Source organism: Aplidium turbinatum, chromosome 5 (assembly GCF_918807975.1).
Source record: "Aplidium turbinatum chromosome 5, kaAplTurb1.1, whole genome shotgun sequence".
Classification (NCBI taxonomy): domain Eukaryota; kingdom Metazoa; phylum Chordata; class Ascidiacea; order Aplousobranchia; family Polyclinidae; genus Aplidium; species Aplidium turbinatum.
Genome location: NC_137476.1, coordinates 37,475,810 through 37,496,663, shown reverse-complemented (window position 1 = coordinate 37,496,663; position 20,854 = coordinate 37,475,810). Strand labels below are relative to the sequence as shown.

Below are 20,854 nucleotides of genomic sequence, written 5' to 3'. Positions count from 1 at the left end.
GATTTGGTTGGTTGGTTTTGAATCTTTATTCTTGGACTGACAAAGCCTTGATTGGATATTCCTGGGGCTCTTGACGCAGGGCTGGTTACCGAGATTGACAGAGTGAAATTTCCGATTGTTGAAGTGTTGTTGCCGGGAAATTATTCCATTCAGTAGGTGCCGCTGAATGGAGAGCAGTCCTGAAATGCGTTGCTCAAGCGCACACCCCGAGAGTCGAACCATCGCAGCGTGATCTTGAGCCGGACGCGTAACCACTGAGCTAACGGGGCGGACATTTGTTTTTTGAATTAATGAAATAGTAAGTTCAAGAAATGTTTTGAATCATTGAACAATCGTTAAAATTTGAAAACACAAATTTAAAAAGATAGCTTGTAAAATCGTAAACTTCACATCCATGCGCTTATGAGGTATGCAAGCATGATAAAGCCTCCAGAAATGCGCTTTCATATTTACTCTTGTTGAGTGTTCGTCTGCAAACAAATATGACAATGCCACACAAACGTCCAACCGCCTGGTTACTGCAAAATAAGCAACAACTGTTGATGATATTTTTGATGACTCAAATGATACAAAAGGGCAAAGACCGTTTCTTTAGCATAAAGCAATTGGCATTTTAGTTTTTGAGTTCCAAATGAGCATTTTAATTCAAGATAGCAACAAAAAAACAGTTTCTCTCAACCCAGTTACGATAAATATTTTGAATTGTTTTGAGGGTTTGGATTTGGAAACCACCTTCAAGATCTAAAGGACAATACATGCCAGATGCTACAGAACAGGCCGAGCAGTGCAGCTGATGGATTGATATTGATTATTTAGTTTACGTTTACTGTTTGCGAAACCAGTATAGGGGGTGAGTCATAAACTGCTGCAGAACCAGTGAAAACAAGAGAAAGAGCCCAATCCATTAAACGGTGCAATCGTACGATCTCGACCAAAAAGAGACTCATTGACATCCCCAGAAATCATCTGACGCTCCCACGAATTTCCAAGAACGCGTGATCGTGCAGCGGGATCGATGCCGTGGAAGCCTTCAGACGTCATAATAAGTAGGCTAGCCTATGTCTTTGTACAAAGGTCTCCAATGGAATATGAAGGCTTGTAGCCAGAACAGGCGCCTTTCTAAGTAACTGAATTGAAACCAACTTCTGGAATTGGAATTGTTAGCTAACAATGGTGAATAATCGCCAAGAAGCTATTGTTTTAATGTTTGTTGAGCTTATTATTACTTTGTGAGGTGCCACTATTTTAGCGAGAACTTATTTCAGGAGTAAGAAAACAATCCGCTGTCTGTCGATTGGATCAATACAAAGCAGAACACATGATATTGATATCAATAGCAGCCCAGCTATGATAGTGGGTTCGGGGTGCTTTTAGATCATAGATGATTTTAAGGCCCGTAACCTTTCCAAAAGTCCGGGGAGCTTGAAGAAACCACCATACGTATGTATATTGCAATGTAGTGAATTTTTGGAAGTGTCTTGATGGCCATCCTTGTTGTGCGAACTATTTGTGTTTATTGTGTTTTTTTTCTTTTTTTTTCGCCAACAAAATAAAAAATAAACTGAACTGAACTTGATTTGGGGCCCGTAATATCATTGGTACCGGCCCTGACAGTAGCAATGACAGTGATTCCGGGGGGGGGAGATAATTTTGGAGTTAAGATGATTTTAGAGGGCAGGAATATTTCCAGAGAGACTAGTAACGTTACAACATCATCACAAATTATTTCGCTGCAATGTCATTGCATCTATCCAGATTTTTTTCTTCGACGATGGGTCAGCAGTTTAATATCTTCTCTTCTTTGGAGCAGTGTTGTTATTTTTGTAAGACGTTCTTTATTTTTTTGAATTGTTGTTTTGGATTCCTGGGTAGTGGGTAGGAACAAAATTATATCTTTAGCTAAATTATCTTTTTTAAGGGCATATGAGTGACACCGTGACACCGCAAACGACACAGAAGTGACACCGCATATGAGTCACATGGAGTGACACCGTGACACCGCAAACGACACCGAACAACACAGAAGTGACACCGCATATGAGTCACATGGAGTGACACCGTAAACAATGACAGGAAGCGGTGGCGGATGACCAACACTAGCCCCCTAGATCGTGATGAATGGAGACTGAGGATGTGCCTTGCCAGACCCCGTCCTACCCTGATTCTAGGAAATGAGACGTAAAACAGGAAGAAGAAGAAGAAGAAGAAGAAGGGCACATCGACATAAAAAGATACAGTACGACATTAATCAGTGTAAACTTTACAAAATATTTTTCGATTTATCAATGCAAGCTGAGAGACACGCCTTTAAATGGTTGACGTGGTAAGGAGAGACGAAGATTATGTCGGAAGAAGAATAAGGCGATTGGAAGTTGGTGTAAGAAAGCGAGGAAAGGTGAAAAAAAGATAGAGCGATTGTGTGACAGAAGATATGGAAATAGTGATGTGACAGAGTTGTGGAGGACTGCAATCTGCACCGGCGACCCTACTTGAAGTGGAAATACAGCCAGAAGAGCCAGAATGCAGCGAACGAGCACAAGCGGCAAATATAATGGATCAGCGCATTTCGTCTCTTTATATTTGTTCAGTAAAGTTTGACTTCACTGTGTTTGGGTTTATTGCTGAATAAGAGCAAACAAAACCGAATTTTGGACCGCAATGAACCATTTTATTTTCAATCGAGGCAGTTCAATGTAAAACAGCTAATAAACTACTTCGATCTGCTGTATCATCTTCAGTTAAGCTGAAATAAATTTACTTGTACGCATAACAAAAAAATCTCATTTCCTACTCCTCACCTATGATTTATTCAACATTCCACCCACGCGTGAGGTTTGCACGTGTTGTCTAAGCAAACGTTTTCTTGTTGAACGTGATTGTGACGACACAGTTTGTTTTCTATTTTGGTAAAAGTCGTCACTTCTGTTCGATGATGCCAAGCGGTGGGATTGCAAAGATTTCCAGGAAATATTGGTCAATTTTTAACATTTATACTTAAAAATATTCTGTTTGATTGGTTTCTGTAAAGACTCTATAGCTTGTCTTACAGCGCATTGTTCGATTTCTTGAATAATTATTCAAGATCACCTTTCGTGATAGTCGCTCTTATACCCAGTACCTACGACTTGTACTTGTAGTTCAAGTGACCTTGTTAAATACAAAATTGTTGACGTAGAGAGGTGGAGGTGGGGATTCGCTACCTGCGATTCGAACTAAAGTAGCGCGCGCTACTGCTACCAATCTATGAACAAAGCGCGCTATCTGCTCCTTGGGCTATTAGTAGCGTGCGCTACCGCTATTTTTGTATTGAACTGACACAGGAAGCACACTGCCATTTCAACGTCGTTGTAGAACACATTCTAGGAGAAACTTATTGTTACGCAATTGACGTTTGTGTCCGTGCCGACGTTTCATGCGATGTAGGCTACATCCTCGTAGTTGTGACTGGTGTTGGCGTTACTCTTGTCGGTATCAGCGTGGCTTGATGTATCCCGGAATAGTTGAATGATTTCTACCTTGATGGTTTTCATGCATTGTTGCATAAAATAAAAACTAAAAAAAAATAGTTATTTTTTTGACATTGGAAAGTAGCGGAAATGCGACTAAATAAAATGTAGCGCTTCTTTGCAACACTGGAACAAAAGTAGCGCAGTTATTTAAACAAAAAAGTAGCGCGTTACTGCCCACCTCTGCTGAAATCATATTTGTTCCTCTGTGACAAGCTTGGGACAATGACGCAGCATGCAACATGGCCTTGCTGTGGCTGCGGCCGATAAAAGTCTCTCGTTCCTTTTATCTCTTCAGATTGACGATGATTCGCGGACCACAAACTAGGTGTGGAGGACATAGACATAATGACGATTGTTACACAACAAATGCTTGATGAAAAAAGCTTAAACTGACTTAAAACGTGTCCAGAAAACGAAGCAAGCCTGAAAGTCTCCTAATAACTCTCTGGAGACCAAAGATGCAGCCGGAAAGTTTAATCAAACCATAAAAAAGTTACCACATATTTTTAACTGAAAGACATAAATCAAGTTCGGAAGCTAAAATATTTTGTTGCTCTCAAATCGTTGGTCACCATAAGGATGACGTCATCAGTAGGCTAGGGCGGCTGTTACCTAGACAGCAAAATCCGTCATTTCACATTGATTCAACATCTGCAGATCAGATTTTTCTGTCTGGGTATTTAACTAGAATTAATAGATTGAAGTGAACTTAATTCGAAGAAGCTAACTTTGCGAAGGCAAACCCAATAGCCCTCCTACGTACGTCATAGACGGCAAGACACATTTTGCGATAAGATCTCAAGATCACGCGGCGCAAGTTCGACTCTCGGGGTATGCGCTTGAGCAACGCATTTCAGGACAGCTCTCCATTCAGCGGCACCTAGTGAATGGAATAACTCCCTGGTAACAACACTTCAACAATAGAAAAACTTCACTCTGCCAATCTCAGTAACCGGCCCTACGTCAAGAGCCTCTACAAGTATGCGAAACTACCAGGAATAACCTCAAGGCTTTGTCAGTCCGATGATAAAGATTCAAAATCAACCAAACCAAGATACAATTGCAATTAGAATATTCAATTAACACTTCTACGTGCTGTAATATATGATTAATACATTTTGTTATTTTCGAAAAGTTCTACATCACAAGAAAGCAAATGGGCCATGATTTGGGCAACCCGGAGCAATACAGAAACAATTCGCTGCTAGTGTGTCATCAAAATTTCATTCGTCTGTAAAACTTTTATCATTTCATCAAAAAAATAATCTATAAATATAAAATTGTGGTCCACAAGGAAGTATCACCACGCCGCATTCATCATCAGCGCTATGCAACATTCCACAGTAGCAAGCTTGCAAACTTCCTTTTGAAAGCAGTGCGGATTGAAAGCGATTGTTACACAAGAGGCTTTGTGGAGTGGACGGAAAGAACAAGAAAGCGCAACCTCTGCCAATGAGCGACAGTGGCGAGCTTGAACCCAAAGTAAGGAAAATGTTGCCAGATGAAAAGGCAAACAAATTACCAAATATAAACTAAATGTTTTTCTAAAAAAAGAATAAACTCTTCTCAAATGACAAATCTAATTGCAAATTTCAGTAGGACAAGTTGCGGTCGACTCAGTAAAAACATCTCTAAAAGCACAACACGACTTCGAAGTACAATGATATTGCAGCAATGAAAACGAGGCTTGTAGTTTGAAGATAATTCAAGTATTGCCCGAACATAATTTGACAATAAACATGAAAGCAGCAACGATTCAACACCGAACGGTCTGAATTACATGCATTTTACCACATGCGGCAGTATGGAGCAACATCTCACCATCATTGCTCAAGATCACAACACAGACAGGAAAATCACTCATTTTTAAATCTAAAAAATGTAATATCAATGTAAAACTGACGAATTTTGCTGTCTGGGAGCGCACTATGATGCTAAAAATGAGGGAAATGCGTCACAGAAACGTTTCTTTCCACCAATATAATTATTGTTTCATTTTGTGATAATTCTTTGACGCTTGCTACCCACACATCATAATTATCTATGAAATACAAATTAGATTATCACAGCAGCAGCAAAGCAACAAAGCAAACTTGGAATGGAATGTGATTGTCCATTTCATCATGATCATACATTCTCACACTTCACAATCTTTCATATGATCTTCTCACAGTAATCATGGATGGCTTTCCTGATCACGGCGGTGGCAAAGTCGACGTCAGCTTTAGTGATGCACATGGGGGGTTTTATCCTCAACGTGTTTACATGCAGCCCCCCGCCCCCTACAATCAGCCCCATGTCTTTGATCGCTTCCTTTATCGTGGCTAAACCTTTTGGGTTTAAGGGCAGACGGGTTTCCTTGCTTTCGACTAATTCAACTCCCAACATTAGGCCTTTACCCCTGACATCCCCAACAATTGGGTACTGGTCTCGCAGCTTTGCGAGCTCCATTATAAAGTGGTCACCGAGTACCTTTGAGTTCTCCAGCATGTTCTCTTCTTTGATGACGTCAAGAACTTTCGATCCGGCCGTGGTGGAAAGGGGGTTCCCCGCATACGTGTTGAGATGATTGACGTCAGCAATAGCGCTGGCCACTTCCGGTGTCGTCACAAGCGCGCCAAGAGGAAATCCGTTTCCCACACCCTTGGCCATGGTAACAATGTCAGGAGTCACCCCCTGGGTTTCAAAACCCCACATATGGGAGCCCAATCGCCCAAACCCAGTCTGTACTTCGTCAGCGACACACAATCCTCCCTTCTCACGGATCATCGCGTACGCTTTCTTTAAGAAACCCTGAAAATAATAAAAGAGGTAAACTTTTGATCTTGGGAACTAACGGAACAAGATGTCAGGATCAGAAGGAAACAGTGAATACTCCACCGAGACCTCATTTTACTCCTGACGTTATAAATAATAATCAAACCACCGAAATAACATATTGAAGCAGATTAATACAACAATCATCATCATCATTCAAATTAGGTTTTGTCCCCACTAGTGGGGGTGGCCGATTCTTTCCTTGCAGCGATTGCCTTCACTCTTATTCTCCATCTCGTTTTATCCATCGCATCGTCTTCGTTTAGTCCGACTGTCTGCCTCATTGTCCACCTGTTTTTCCATGTTCGTTTTGGACGTCAGCGTTTCCTCTTCTCATCTACTTTTAAGTCAATGCTTTTCGAAGAAAACTTTCTTCCTCCCTCCTTAGTACATATCCGTACCATCTTACTCTGTTTGCCCTGGCAAGTTGTTTATAGTTCGATAGTCTCTCTCATTTCAAGCATATCCATCAGTTCATCGGTCTTTTTTCCTTTTGGTTTTTACTCCACACATTGCTCTCGCCATTGCTCTTTCCTTGCTTCTCAGAATAGCCAGTTTACTCTCTCTTAATATCCATGTTTCGTTGCTGTACAATCTTGCAGGCCGCACACAACACCGACAGACTTCCCTTTCATTTTTAACGAAAAATTTTATCCACAAAACAATCAGAATCTAACAACAGCACATTGCTTAGCAGGAGAAGTCACAAAAAAATTTTCGTGGTGGAGGCGTAGTTTCGAAAGATTAAACAACTAATCGGTTTGAAAACCAAACTCAATCCCTAGAAGATTTTCAATCAGTGTTATCCACCGCATGCCACAAACAGATAAATTGTTTTAAGTGGGTAGTGACGGGACGGTTACTAGTCTACTTGCCAAATAAAATTGGTGTCGGTTACAAATCACAATGAAGACGACATCACTGGCGTACGTAGAACTCTTGTTCGCCGTTCAAAAGGGCGCAGGTTCGACACCCCTCAAAAGCAAGAGGCTGTATCTTTGGCAGGGCACTTAAAAGCATGCCTGAAAGTAGATACGAAGATTGGCTTCCTTGCCTTCCCGTCAACTAAATCTAGATCTTCAACCACCCGACCACCCGCCATGTCTGGTTAACAAACATGGGTCGAGTACGGCGTCTTCCATTTTCATTCGATCGGGGGCTTAAAGAAGATGCTCTCTTACCTTGGGGTATTGCACAACTCCTCCCACTCCTTGAATTGGTTCGGCGAAAAAAGCGGCCGGTCTCCTTCCAACAGAGTGATCTAGCACTTCCTTCAATTGGCCAAGGTACATGTCCCCGGCCTGGCACGCCCCCGGTTCGCATGAGCAGGGGCGGTCAGGTTGGACGAGGGAGTCACGGCAGTTGGCCCCTCCCCATATCCCTTTGTATGGGTCGGGGTTCACGCAATGATGGATTCCAAAACTAAGAACAAAATAAAAAGTTAAAATTTAAAATAACAGAACTTATTATTTACAGTAATTTGAAAACTGTTACCCTGACACGTGGGTTTAAGATTAAAATCACCATGGAGTTTGACTCTTTCATCTAAACAAAGAGAATATTCCTCACAGAAATTCTTCCTTTACTGCCATCGTTGGGTCGAAGATCGCGAGGTTAAGACCCTTTAACATTTCTGTGCAGATGATAGAAAATAAACACATGCAAAAGCATACGTCATCACATGCAGTCCGGCAAACCGGAGTCTATCTACTGGCAACTGGCACGCATACCGCGCAAAACTACTCGTAGTTGCAATTCATAATACAGGCTTTCTCCAGAATAATGAGCCTGCAGCAGACGCAGGGAAGGTTTTCCTCACAAACCCTGAAATAGTCAAAGCAACCGCGTACGCAGCACGAGTGATGTCGCGAAAAAATCTGTTCGCTGTCCGCACTGCAAATGTTTTTCTGCAAACTGCGCCCGCATCGCAAAAAATCTGAAAGCTACGCAGGGTACTTGCACAAGTGCATGGCAAATTTGATAGAATTCTTATACATAATAACAACTGTTAGAAATTTAGACTACCAGTATATGAGTAACTTACAGCACTTATTATCCACCCTTGATAGCTCATTTGATTTGCCTTTTATTGAAGTCTGGGTCTTATATTTTAGGAAAACTTGCCGAAACGTTTCTCTGTATCGCCTTTTCTTCTGATATATCCTGATGACATGCTTCCTATCTCTGAACATCTTATATCACATTTCACACTAAAATTGCTTTCATCTGAAACATCACTAGGCTACACAAATATCACTCTTTTCATAAGAAACATGTATGTTCTTGCCAATAACCTATAATAGCCTACCATCAAAACTTTAGTCAACTTGATTGCCTTCAAAAAGTAATGAAAGCCTTGCCTTTGACTGAAATAATGTTGAAGAGCTGCTGAAAACTGAAATTTTTCGCACAGGACACAATCACACAACACTTGCAAACTTTACATTATGACACATATAGCGGCATTGCTAGATAAAAAAAAAAAAATGAAAAATGATGTTACAAGAAACAATATTTTGTACAATTTTGATCATATCTTCAGATTTTTTTCTGTACGTGGGGCGCGACGCGGTTGACAACACTTGTACGCACCCGTTAGCGTATCCATGCTTCCACGTTCCGTGCGCTGTCAAGCCTATCGTGTAGGGACTTCCCCCATGGTAAGCATTGCGAAACGAGATGATGTCAAAGGCTTTAGTATATTCCCTGGCAAGAACCATAGCGAGGTCGTTCGCTTCAGATCCGCTGTTTGTGAAAAAGCAAACCTGCGAGAAAGTGGCTCGGTTCACAAAGTGAGGGTTCCGTGACATAAAATACTAGACAAGATCGATTTCCAATTGAACTGGTCAGAGATTCAACACAAGAGTCAATTCTATGGAGATCAGAACATCCGAGAACAACAAGTTTGACTTATCTGATAAACGAATTGTGGTTGAACCTTCACCTTCAAGTCTCCGGGCATGGTGGCGGAAAGCTTCTCCGCATATTCGTGGATAGGGGAGTTCATGAAGAGCTGAGTGGTGTGCCACAACTTGTCCATCTGCTCTCTCACGCCCTCCTTCACCTTGTCGTGGCAGTGGCCGACACTGATAGTCACTATCCCCCCAAACATGTCCAGGTACCTTCTGCCCTCGTGGTCCCACACCCACTGCATCTTTCCCTGATCAAAGCAAATGAATTTGTCAGACATATGGGCTTGACATAACAACCGTATTGCAAGTAAACTTGTAGCTAATGTGTTAAAAACAGCACAGCGGTGGCGGCAGTGCGCGGATTCATATTGCCGCTAAGTGTCGATATGGAGCAAGCTCTAACACAAATTTTGCAGTAATAGAAACGTCCGGCAGGTGTCTCCACACGTCGTTTCAGGTTGCAAGGTGAAACGTGACAAGAAATCAGCAAAATCGCAACAATGGAAGGCTACATCACTTGCTCGTAAGCGTACAGACTAGCCATCGGCGTTTGTAAAAATAGGCATCAAAATAATTATGACAGAAACATAAACCACTGTATAGAGAGATACTACGAAATAAAATAGAAAGTTAAGCCATATATTATATACATAATTAATTAATTAAATCAAATGTAGTTATTACTATCTGAAGCCTTTACAAATTGTTTCACCTAACGGATCATCAGAAGGTCTTATTCAAATAGAATCATTGTAAAGGCTTCAGATAGTAATAACTACATTTGATTTAATTCGCTCTGCTTTGCCTTTTTGCTTGGCATTGATCACTTTTTGTAGTATTAATAGTTTTCATTGTTTTAATTAATTAATTAAGTAAAATTTAAGCTATATGATCCATAAGGTGCCACACATTACGCTTGGCATTGCAGAACTGAATGAAGTGACTCTGACCTGTGTTTTCTTTTGCACACAAAAATAAATCAATCCAATAATAACATAATTAATTTCAACAAAAATTAACTTAAACAAAATTGGATTATAAAAAATACAAAACATATATACGTCTTAATATCAAACAAGCGATTGATAAACAGCATATCTTGATCACCACACAAAGAATTATGGTACGTTGCAGTTAAAGGCAAATAGAATATAGCCTATAAACTTACTTGAGACAGCAACAATGGGTTGGCATAAGTTGCTTTCACTGTGGGAGAGAGACATTTTTTACGAATTTCCATGATGCGATCTCGTGGAAGTCCGCTGTGAAAGAAGAGCCGTTTGTTGAAGGAAGATTGAAATATGACAAAATAATGCTTTGCAACCCACAGCTCGATTTTCTTGTTGTACAAGGAACATTCACATATTTACTTAACCTGCTGTCACATTACCAATTACGATTGTACCATGAATGCAATAGAACACATGTACGTAGAATGCCAAGTTCTTCAAACATAGGAGTTAAATGGTTGGAAAGCCTGGCCAAACTAATAAAAACTATAGTCCAAAATGTAGATACATTCAAACCCAAACTATTTCACATCCTTAGTGCTTTTGAGTTAAATAGTATTTGGGTCATTCCATGCCAAATGAGCAAATAGGTTACACTACATGTCATAGATTTTATTGAAATTTGGCATACTTGTAGATGTCAAAGAAATATGAATGCAAAAAAAATTTTTGGAAAATTTTAAATATTAGTAGAGTTATGGTCATTAGAAAAATCACCATTTTTGCCTGTTTCGCTTCAGTGATTTTGTCCAATTTCTTATTATATTTCTAATTCCTTAACCTGTGATCAAACAAAATGGCTGAAAATTGCTAGACAGACATTTTATGACCCAAGGAATCCAAAAATGTAAATGAAAAAGTTGACATATTGTATGATTGTAGGTTAAGAAATTATAAATATGACAAGAAATTGGACAAAATCACTGAAGCGCAACAGACAAAAATGGTGATTTTTCTAATGACCATAACTCCACCAATGTTTAAAATTTTTTTTTGCATTCTTCATATTTCTTTGACATCTACAAGTATGCCAAATTTCAATAAAATTCATGACATGTGGTGCAATTTTTCCAAAAAATTTGCTCATTTGGCATGGAATGACCCATTTGGGTCTTGAGTCTTTACTTTTTAATTAGATTCATCAAACCTCTTCATTAACCCAGTTCATTGTTTTATTTGCTGACTATCAAAATAAAAAGTAATATTCTACTTTTCCATGGCACGAATGTTCACTTCGCTTTCTTAGTTTTATAGTTTCAATTTATTATTACAAGAAACATAAAACATTACATTGATATTCTTCTTCTTGCCTATGAGAAAACAATTGCTGTCTCGATTTGCTGTCATTCGCTTGATTGCAAAAATCAATTACCAGGGGTCACCACTAGCAGGTTGACAGCTTGTGCCACACTATAATGATGGAATGCAATGGCCTTTATTCGCCCTAAGTTCCCTACTAGCCATATACATGCGTGGTGTGCAATATGAACACTCGCTACACTTAAAAATCAACCACAACATGGTTGGCACCTGTAAGGTTCTGGCTTGAACTTGCAGTCCGGCATGGTGGGTGTTGGTAACGAAGAGCTAGTGCGTAGTAGCTGGGTCCCCACAGTGAGCTTGTGTAAATGTTGGTGGAGGAGCGGGGTTTGTAACTTGCGACATGCTTGGCTAATCATAATGAAATTTTAAATCATGAAAATTATACTTGCTACAAACAAAATCCTATTTCAAAACTATAAAAGAAGGTTATACTGTATGATATATATATATTAGAAAACGTTTAATGGGCATTGTTTTTAGGCTTGTAACATGTACCACGCTTTTGCTAGATACTACAAGGGAGCATCATGTCATTGGAGCCATTGTTGATTGATCATCAAGGTTTATGCCATGGAAGCATGAAAATGTTACAATAGCAGAAAAATAAGAGTTCTTCCTTGGCTGTCCATTACAAGATGTCATTATGCTGAAGCTGATTGAACTAAAAGCATGTAAAAACATTTCCTAATGAAAAACACTCCACTTTTCATTGCATAGCCCAGACAGCAAATTCCAACATTTTTACATAAATTCAACATCCGCACACGTTGAATCAATGTAAAAATGACAAATTTTGCTGTGTGGATTAGTAACTAAAAAGCATAAAGAGTATCTAGGCATATAAACATGGAATAAAAAATGATGCAACATCCAAGCCTTAAATAATTGAACTGTAATGAATGGCATTAAAAGTGGACGGTAGCCTACAGATCACTGACAAATATAAGCCCAAATCCCAAAACACAGTCAGATTGTATCAAATTTTGCATTGAAATAGTTTTATTTAAACAAATGTAAGCCTGAAAAACTGTTTTTGAACAAATTTTGTTTTTATTTTAAACAGTCTAACTTTGCACTACGTTCTATTTTGGTTCGTTTTTTAATAATTTTGACTTGTAAATTATAAAATAAATCATAAACAGACATACCTCAAAAACAACACTACATTTAACATTATAACAAAAAGCTATCGTTTTCGGTTAGTCATACAGCCCTTTTCTAGCCTATATAAAATATTTTAAAAGAAATGCTAAAGAATCATACAGTATTACAGCAAAAATATGGTCATATCTAAACATTTGAGAAACTGATTAACTAGCTCACACAAAATGATAAGCAAAAATTACGCAGCACAAAGCCTATCAGCAGAAAATATATTAGCAAGATTTCAGCATTACGATTCTGATCGGCTAAATGCTACAGTAAACTTATTTTGATCCACCAAACCTTTCGCACTAAAAGTACTACATGCTACCTTGAGCAATTCAAGATTTAATCAGCTTCTTATTGTTTTATTTTATTGATTTTGTTTCAAGAAGTGAATTGAAATCATTGAGCAGACATCAGTTACAACAAGTAATCGTTTGCTGTGCTTATTTCAAAGGATAGTTTGTGCAGTAGATTTTCAGCCTGGGAGTTGTGATTCCTATAGGGGCCATGAGACGCCTAAAACTCCAATTCAATTTATTCCATTATTTTTTGTCTTTTTTTGCAATCAAACATTTTCTTTTGTCAACCTGGACCTTTCAGACGTTATAAAGGCTGTAACAATAGAAAAGCATTCCATATTTTGCAACTTGCTTTGTATAGGCCTACATATACCGGAATGGCCCGTTTCGGTGAGTCCGATCCCTTAACGGGGGATTTTTTCAATTATTTTTTTTAAATTTATCGGGCACCGTAGCCTAATTATCATTGCCGTTTTAGGGTTTGGGGTTAGGGGTTAGAGGTTAGGAACTCACCGAATCGGACTCACCGAATAGTAGCAGACCCACATATACAGACTAAAGTTAACCAGTAACCATACTTTGGCAAAAAAGTGAAGTTACTTAAAAGTAAAAAAGTGAAGTCCTACAGCAAATATGGATTTGTCAGTATCAGCCAGATTTTATTAATGATTAGCCAGAAGCAGCGAAAGACCATTTGGTCATCTAGTCAGGTAAATCAAGATAAAATTGCACTAAAATTGTCTGGAATGGCCCGTTTCGGCGAGTCCGATTCGGCGAGTCCAATTCGGCTAGTCCGATTCAGCGAGTGCCTTATTCGGCGAGAGCCCTGTTCGGTGAGTTCCCTATTCGGCGATTTTTTTAATTTTTTTTTTAAATTGTCGAGTACCGTAGCCTAATTATCATTGCCGTTTTAGGGTTAGGGGTTGGGGTTAGAGGTTAGGGTTGGAGTTAGGGGGTTGGCGGGTTAAGGATTAGGGGTTAAGGATTAGGGGGTTAAGGGTTAGGGGGTTAAGGGTTAGGGGGTTAAAGATTAGGGGGTTAAGGGTTATTTGAATGTTTAGCGATGTTAAAACAACGTAAAAGCGGCAATGATAATTAGGCGATGGTACCCAAAAAATTTAAAAAAAAATTCGCTCGCCGAAAAGGGTTCTCGCCGAATAGGGCACTTCCGAATCGGACTAGCCGAATTGGACTCGCCGAATCGGACTCACCGAATAGTAGCAGACCCAAAATTGTCAGTATGAAAGTTCTTCTACAACAGCTCCATACATTGACAACCTCGTTGAAAACATGCAGCACCAAACATCTCCACGAAAATAATTTCAATAAATCATAAAAAATTGCTATAAATTAAAGCAGTGGAAATATTGCTTCTCTTCAATATTTTTTTCCATAATCTGTCCAAGCTTGATAAGAAATGGAAATTATCGCTGGAAATGTAAAAAAGTCGTAATAACATCGCAAAAAGATGTTTTTGATTTCACAAGTTTCCATTAAAACACTAAATGAGATAATAACTACATGTCGGCATGCATCAAATGTCTCTATAGTTTGCTGGAAATATGCTTAATTATTAAATATTTTATGGGGGGTAGCATACATTGATTGCAGCTCTTAGGGCGTCGACGGGTTGTGGTGCAAAAATAAAACATGTTAAAGACTAGTCATAGAGAATGAGTGCATTCTCGCCATTTAGATATATGTATATTGTCAGCTGGGTTTTTTTTTTGGTCAGTTATCGGTCATTGACCAATTTTTTAGCAAAATGTCCAAAAAAATATAGTCAATTTGGTCAAAATGGCCGAAAAAATATAGATAAAACAGATAAATCACGACAAGTTTCTCAGCGAAACTTAATGTTGTAGTTAGTCAGGAAGTGCAAAATTTGGTTTGTATCAGCTAGCCTACTTGAAAGGAAATACTTTCATCAGAAAAAATGACCGAATTTTTTCAAGTCATTTCGGACAAATGACCGAAAAGTCTCAGCAAAAAAAAAACCAAGATTGTCAGGGTTGCCATCGACATGGACCCCAAAATAAGGACAGCCTAAAAATTAAAATTTTGATACAAAACAAAAGTTTTTGAGCAAATCTTTGCACTTATACGAGCAATGATATATCACATGCCAGAAGAGAGCCTGCATGTTCGACTCCAGCCACTCACACTTGCTGTTGTTTCTCTGGGCAAGAAACTTTACGATAATTGCCTCTACCCAGTGATCAATTTCGAGTAACGGGTAGTATTATACCAAATTTAAGTCATAAGTAGAGTAGGCTAGACAACCGGAAACAGACATTGCAGTCGGCTGCAGCGTGGGTCAGGTGAACGTCAGAAGGCGTACACCGATGCATAGCGCTCAAGTCCGCTTTCCCGCAATGCAGGATAAAGATATGAAAAACAAACAAACAAGCCATAGTTTTTGCCAGAAACAATCTGTTCCAGCAATTCCTTGTTGGTAGAAAATACTTCCTGCATCACATGACAGCTCTAGTCTAGGTTATCCTTTACTTGTAGCAGAGATTTTAATAAGTCTGTTTTTTTTTGGGTTCACTGAGCCGAAACAAGAAAGAACACCTGCTCCACAAACGCACTACTGACCAGAAGGGAGACAATGACGCTAACCTGCTTGTAGAGCAATGGAAACTCTATTAAAGATCTTCATCCACTTGTCCTTAGGTTCATCCTAACGGAACACAACATCTGGAATCTTCTTAAGCAGAGCAATGACAGCTGAGACCTCATCAAAGAACTCATGCTTCATTGCCATTGGCGGATCAATTTGTTTCGCTAATCCCTTAACTTTCTGACACTCAATTGTTTGATCTCAACAGGGTCCAGTTGATGTGTGTGGGAATGTTGGATGCTTCTCAAATTGATACCGCACTCATTGATATATTCCCAAAAAAAGATATTTGTATATAATAGTTAAAAATAAGAAAAAATAAGGACTCAAGTCAAAAACAAGGACATTTCTTAGAAATTAGGCAAATAATTTTTCTAAGATGTTGCCCTTTAAAATAAGGACAAATCTTAGAAATAAGGACGGTATGGCAACCTTGTGTATATCAAATGAAAAGCATGTAGGTTACTGTGTAAAACAAAGGAATTATTTCTATAGTTTAGTTCAATTGTTTTTATTTCTGACCATCATATCAAAAACAATACATGTCAACATAGCAAAGGTTGAGAAAAGGATAGAAGCGGCAAAACGCAAACATTAAAATGCGCTTGTGACCGAAGTAAGTTATTGAGTTAAAAGAAATTTGGCACGGTTGCAACACCTTTAGAAAAATTTAAGATATTATATAAAGGGAAAATAAAAAATACAATATATACGGTATTATATTATACAACACAAAATTTTTGTGGTTGAATGATGTAGGCCTACTGTTCGTTTACTGCATATCTTTTACGTTTTTAAATTAAGTAAAATTTTGTTGATTGATTTTATACTGATGGTTTAGTTAAGCAAATATCTCTTGCCCAATCCACCAGATGCACGTTTTTAACATATATAAATATTTTAGGTTTGTCTAAAAAATCCAAGAAATTAGAAGAAAAAAAAAAAACAGCTAAAGTTGTTGGTTTTCAACGTTTATTTTTTGTTATTAGCATATGTCTGGATGAAAAATATGGTACTAGCTGCAATAAGAGATATAACACCACAAATGCATCAATGAACAAAAAGGCGACAAAACCTTGAAAGATTTAAAATGTGCATGAATAGTTGTTTGTTTTAGTAACACACTAGTAAGGTGCATGCGTGTAATTAAAACGACATAAACCTAAGAAATGCATTCATCATCAAAATTTTGCATCTCTATTTTCTGATTATGCTTATTGTCAACACAAATAAAATTGAACCGAGCACAATTGTATCCGTACTAGCCTATTCAAGAGAAAGAGAAATAACTTTAATTATATACCTATCAGATTCTATAATTTAGTACTGTACACAATAAGCTTAGCCTACATCACAATAACATACGGTATGATACAATTCATAAATGTAGAGGAACGCATAAGTACCCTCACTGATAAATAATTCAACTGGTTAGCCAGAAGCAGTAAAAGACCATTTGGTCATCTAGTCAGCTAAATCAAGATAAAATTTTACTTAACATTCACAGCTTCAACAGGTTTCTTTGGCTAAACCATTGATTGGGTGGGCCAGTTGTCTGGTCACATATAATGGGAGATTAGTTTGAGAAATATAAGAAATACAAAGCTATTGAGTCAATATATCTCAATTGTTAAAAATCTGTAGAAGGGTACCAGCAAGCTTCATGCTTGAGTGATGAAGATATCATTGGCTCAGAGGCTGCGGTACTGTATGTCTATCACTTACCTATCCTTTGGACCTGAAGGCATTTAATAAAGTTCTTCAACCTGCTATGTGGTCTGTTCTTGCTCGATCTGGATGGGCTGACAACTTTATTACCTTTTTACATCAAGCCTTTAAGCTGACAAGACCTTAAATGACCTCTGTAACTATACTGCGTTGGTAGGCCATGTTGGGTTGTGGGCTTCCACAAGCCAACATTTTTCCAGTTTTCTACTCCATAGGCATCTCCATTTGCATTCTGTGTTGGAAACTTTTGCTCCTCACTTGCAACCTTTTTTCACAAACAAGGCAAAGTCTTTCATTTATGCTGACAAGATAGATTGCTGAAAAAAATTGCGAACTTCACAGTCTGCAATCATTGCAGAGCAAACTGCATTCTGCAAAATGACGGATTGCAAAGTTCGCACGAGCGTTGGCATAGCAACGCAGTGAACGTCTATTTGCACTTGAAAGTAGCGTTTATAAAACAATAGTTGCGGCAGCGGTTCTCGAAATATCCCGGTTAACAAATTTTGAAAAATTGATTGCTTCGGGCATGAAAAGAGTAAATTGTCATGTATATTCGAACCATAAATAAAAAAAAGTCAGTTGAAATTGCTGATTAGCTCTAGTTTGAAAAGAAAATAGACCTTTCCTGCAGGTCTGCGCAATGAAGTGTGACGTGGAAAAACCTTCTTTAGCAGTTCGTAGAATCTTGGTAACAACGTGAAATTACCGTTAAAACAGGGGACTGATTATAAGAAAAACAGGCCAAGCGATACAATGATAGGCTAAGCCACTTATTAATAATATGCTCTCATAGTAGGCTATGTTGGCGTGAAAGAAAAATCGTTTAGGGCTACAATTTTGATGGACTTGAAATTCCTTTCTGCGTTACTGTGTCTTTATAATAATAGATGAGAATTATTGTCTTATTTGCTACAATACCTAAGCTACAAGAGTTTCGTATGTAGCCTAGACTTTTTTGCTTCTTTAGGCTACTAGTGAAAACAATGTAGCCTACTTGGCCTGGTTTGGTAAGTTAATTACTTTAGGCTTAACATCGAAGCAGGGATTCTCGAAGCTACATTTTATTTATTTTTTATTTTTCGACAACAGAAGGAATTCAATAAATTGTTTGTTTACTCAGTTTCATATGCTGTAGGCTACCCAGTAGCCTTGACATGGAAATTACGTTTTTTTGCTCCCATTGCGACAACATGTATAGTATAGCCTAAGCAGCATATAGGCTACACAACAATCACAAATGCAATAGCCCACAACAAGTAGAAGCGAAGAGGTGTATAGTCTAGCCTTTGAGTCAGCTACTACTCTTATTTTAGCATGCCATTACGTGTTTTTGCCGAGATGCGGCAGCAAACTCTGGAGCGGTGTCGAACCAACGTCCTTTTGCGAACGTCGCCACTGCCGGCAGCACTCCCGTGATTTGTCACAACCTAATATCCGCCATTTTCAAGTTTTCGAGATAAACGACTTTTTGTGTTTACACCTGTAAAATTAACAAGGTAAAACACTCGAAGTTGACATTTGGAAGGCTGGAGGGGACAACCAAACAAAATTTTTAAGAATGAAATTTGAACTAGGTTTTTGTTTGTTTATTAAAATATAGCGTATATTTGGTTTTGCCAGATAACTAGTTATAAAAAAAGTATTAGGTTTGTATGATAAAACCTAATATATACTCTCGATGTTGACTTTAACGCCTTATTGGCTTATTTAATGTTATGTTTTTGTATGATAAAGCCTCATATAAGCTAAATGTTGACTTTGACCACACTATGTTGGCTTTGTAAGCCTAAATCAAACCTAAAGTACAGGTAAGCCTCTAGATTTCTCCCAGAACTGTGTATCATTTCATCATTGTAATCTCCAGATGACTTTGCTGATATCACAGAAGCCTGCTAGGTTAAAGGCTATCGCTGACTCAAAATTAGTTGCTGGTAACCTACTTAATAACCATGCCTTCATTTAAGGCAGAGGTGACGAACCTGCGGCCAGCGGGCCGTCAAAGAGTTTTGTGAGGCCCGCAAAACGATTTGACAATCGCTCATGCATTAAAGACAAAAGACATCTCAAAGCTGTTTTATGCATTCACTGGCACACCTTTCCTTTGCTATTTTCTTGCCCTAAACACTAACTTTCAAGGTTTAAAGTTAGAAAATAGGAAAGCTATAAGGCAAAGTTGTTAAAACCCTATTCACCAACTTCACCTTGTATTTTTGGTCGATTCCAATCTATGACGTCATTGAATTTTGACAAGCGCTAAGTTGTGTGGCCCGATAACTCACGTGTAATTGACAAAGTGGCCCGCGACCGCAAAAAGGTTCGTCACCCCTGATTTAAGGCTACCGTACTACATTGGCTACACAGCATCTGGGACGGTTGATTAAAAATGACCAAACACACTGAGTAGCGTACTCCCGGGCCTCTGCTTTAAAATCTTAATAATCATATGCAAGCTAAGTTATTTAGCGTACCGTAAAGTCAACTAAGCCATCAGTACACCAGTAGGCTACGAAACATCAAACTGATCGGCGAGACGTAAATGATACGGCATTTAATGAAAAGCTAGTGTGTTCGGATGGACATTTTTAGGCTAGCCTACATAATTAAGCTTAGGCCTACTCAGTGCTTGACAACATTTTCGCCCAACTACTTTATCAAACGCTTTTAAATCCGCTTCATGCAACTCAAGAGATGTAAGATGTTGTGAAATAGCCTGCTGCAATTGCTTCTGAAATTATGGCTGTCACGTGACGATATCCTGTTACGTGATTGGAGTAGATGAATATGTTAGGTTTCAGAAAATTATTCTGGCACAGATTAGAATATGTTAGGTTTTACCCACCAATTATCTCGAAAACCATACTACATTAGGGCACAAATTTTTGTCAGGAGATGCATAAAGTCTTTAAACGTAGAAAAATGCAAAAAAGTCATTTTCGACAAAATGGCGCATATTAGGTCTACCAAAATCACGGGAGAGCAGTGGCCGAGTGGTTAGCGCGTTGGGCTCGCAGTCGAGAGCCTGCATGTTCGACTCCAGCCACCCGCACTTGCTGTTGTTTCTCTGGGCAAGAAACTTCACGATAATTGCCTCTACCCAGTGATCGATTTCGAGTAATGGGTAGTACCAAATTTAAGTTAGGCCTATAAGTAGAGTAGACAACCGGAAACAGACATTGCAGTCGGCTGCAGCGTGGGTCAGGTGTACGTCAGAAGGTACACCGATGCAAAGCGCACAAGTCCGCTTTCCCGCAATGCAGGATAAAGATAAAACAAACAAATAATTCTTACTACTTTGTACGCTTTTTGACTTCAAAATGAAGTGCATCAGCGGTTTCTTAACCTATCCGCGCTAAATTGCAATATGTTAGGGGGACCAACTAGGTCTCTAAATAGCACAGACAATATTCAGTTTTAATCTCAATCTTAACCGCTTTTTTTTTTAAATTGTCGGTGTTCAAAGTAACCCCGTACTCGGGGTTAC

The 20,854-nt window shown here is 38.7% G+C and overlaps 1 protein-coding gene across 1 annotated transcript; it reads right to left on the bottom strand.

Moving 5' to 3' along the window:
* Positions 1-3,968: 3,968 nt before the first annotated feature.
* Positions 3,969-17,503, bottom strand: LOC145770313 (alanine--glyoxylate aminotransferase 2, mitochondrial-like). Its single transcript, XM_082581914.1, has 7 exons — positions 17,368-17,503; positions 11,779-11,919; positions 10,407-10,500; positions 9,271-9,486; positions 8,919-9,091; positions 7,508-7,748; positions 3,969-6,302 (listed from the first exon to the last, which is right to left on the bottom strand). The coding sequence occupies exons 1-7, from the start codon at positions 17,388-17,390 to the stop codon at positions 5,664-5,666; spliced, it is 1,527 nt and encodes a 508-aa protein (XP_082438040.1). The 5' UTR covers positions 17,391-17,503; the 3' UTR covers positions 3,969-5,663.
* Between the last annotated feature and the right edge of the window lie 3,351 nt (positions 17,504-20,854).

Coding starts and splice junctions, on each gene's coding strand:
- LOC145770313 (XM_082581914.1), bottom strand. CDS start 17,390: ATGCCTTCAGGTCCAAAGGATAG. Junction 9,092..9,270: donor CCATGCCCGGAGACTTGAAG/GTGAAGGTTCAA, acceptor ACTTTCTCGCAG/GTTTGCTTTTTCACAAACAG. Junction 6,303..7,507: donor GAGTTGTGCAATACCCCAAG/GTAAGAGAGCAT, acceptor TATTATTTTCAG/GGTTTCTTAAAGAAAGCGTA.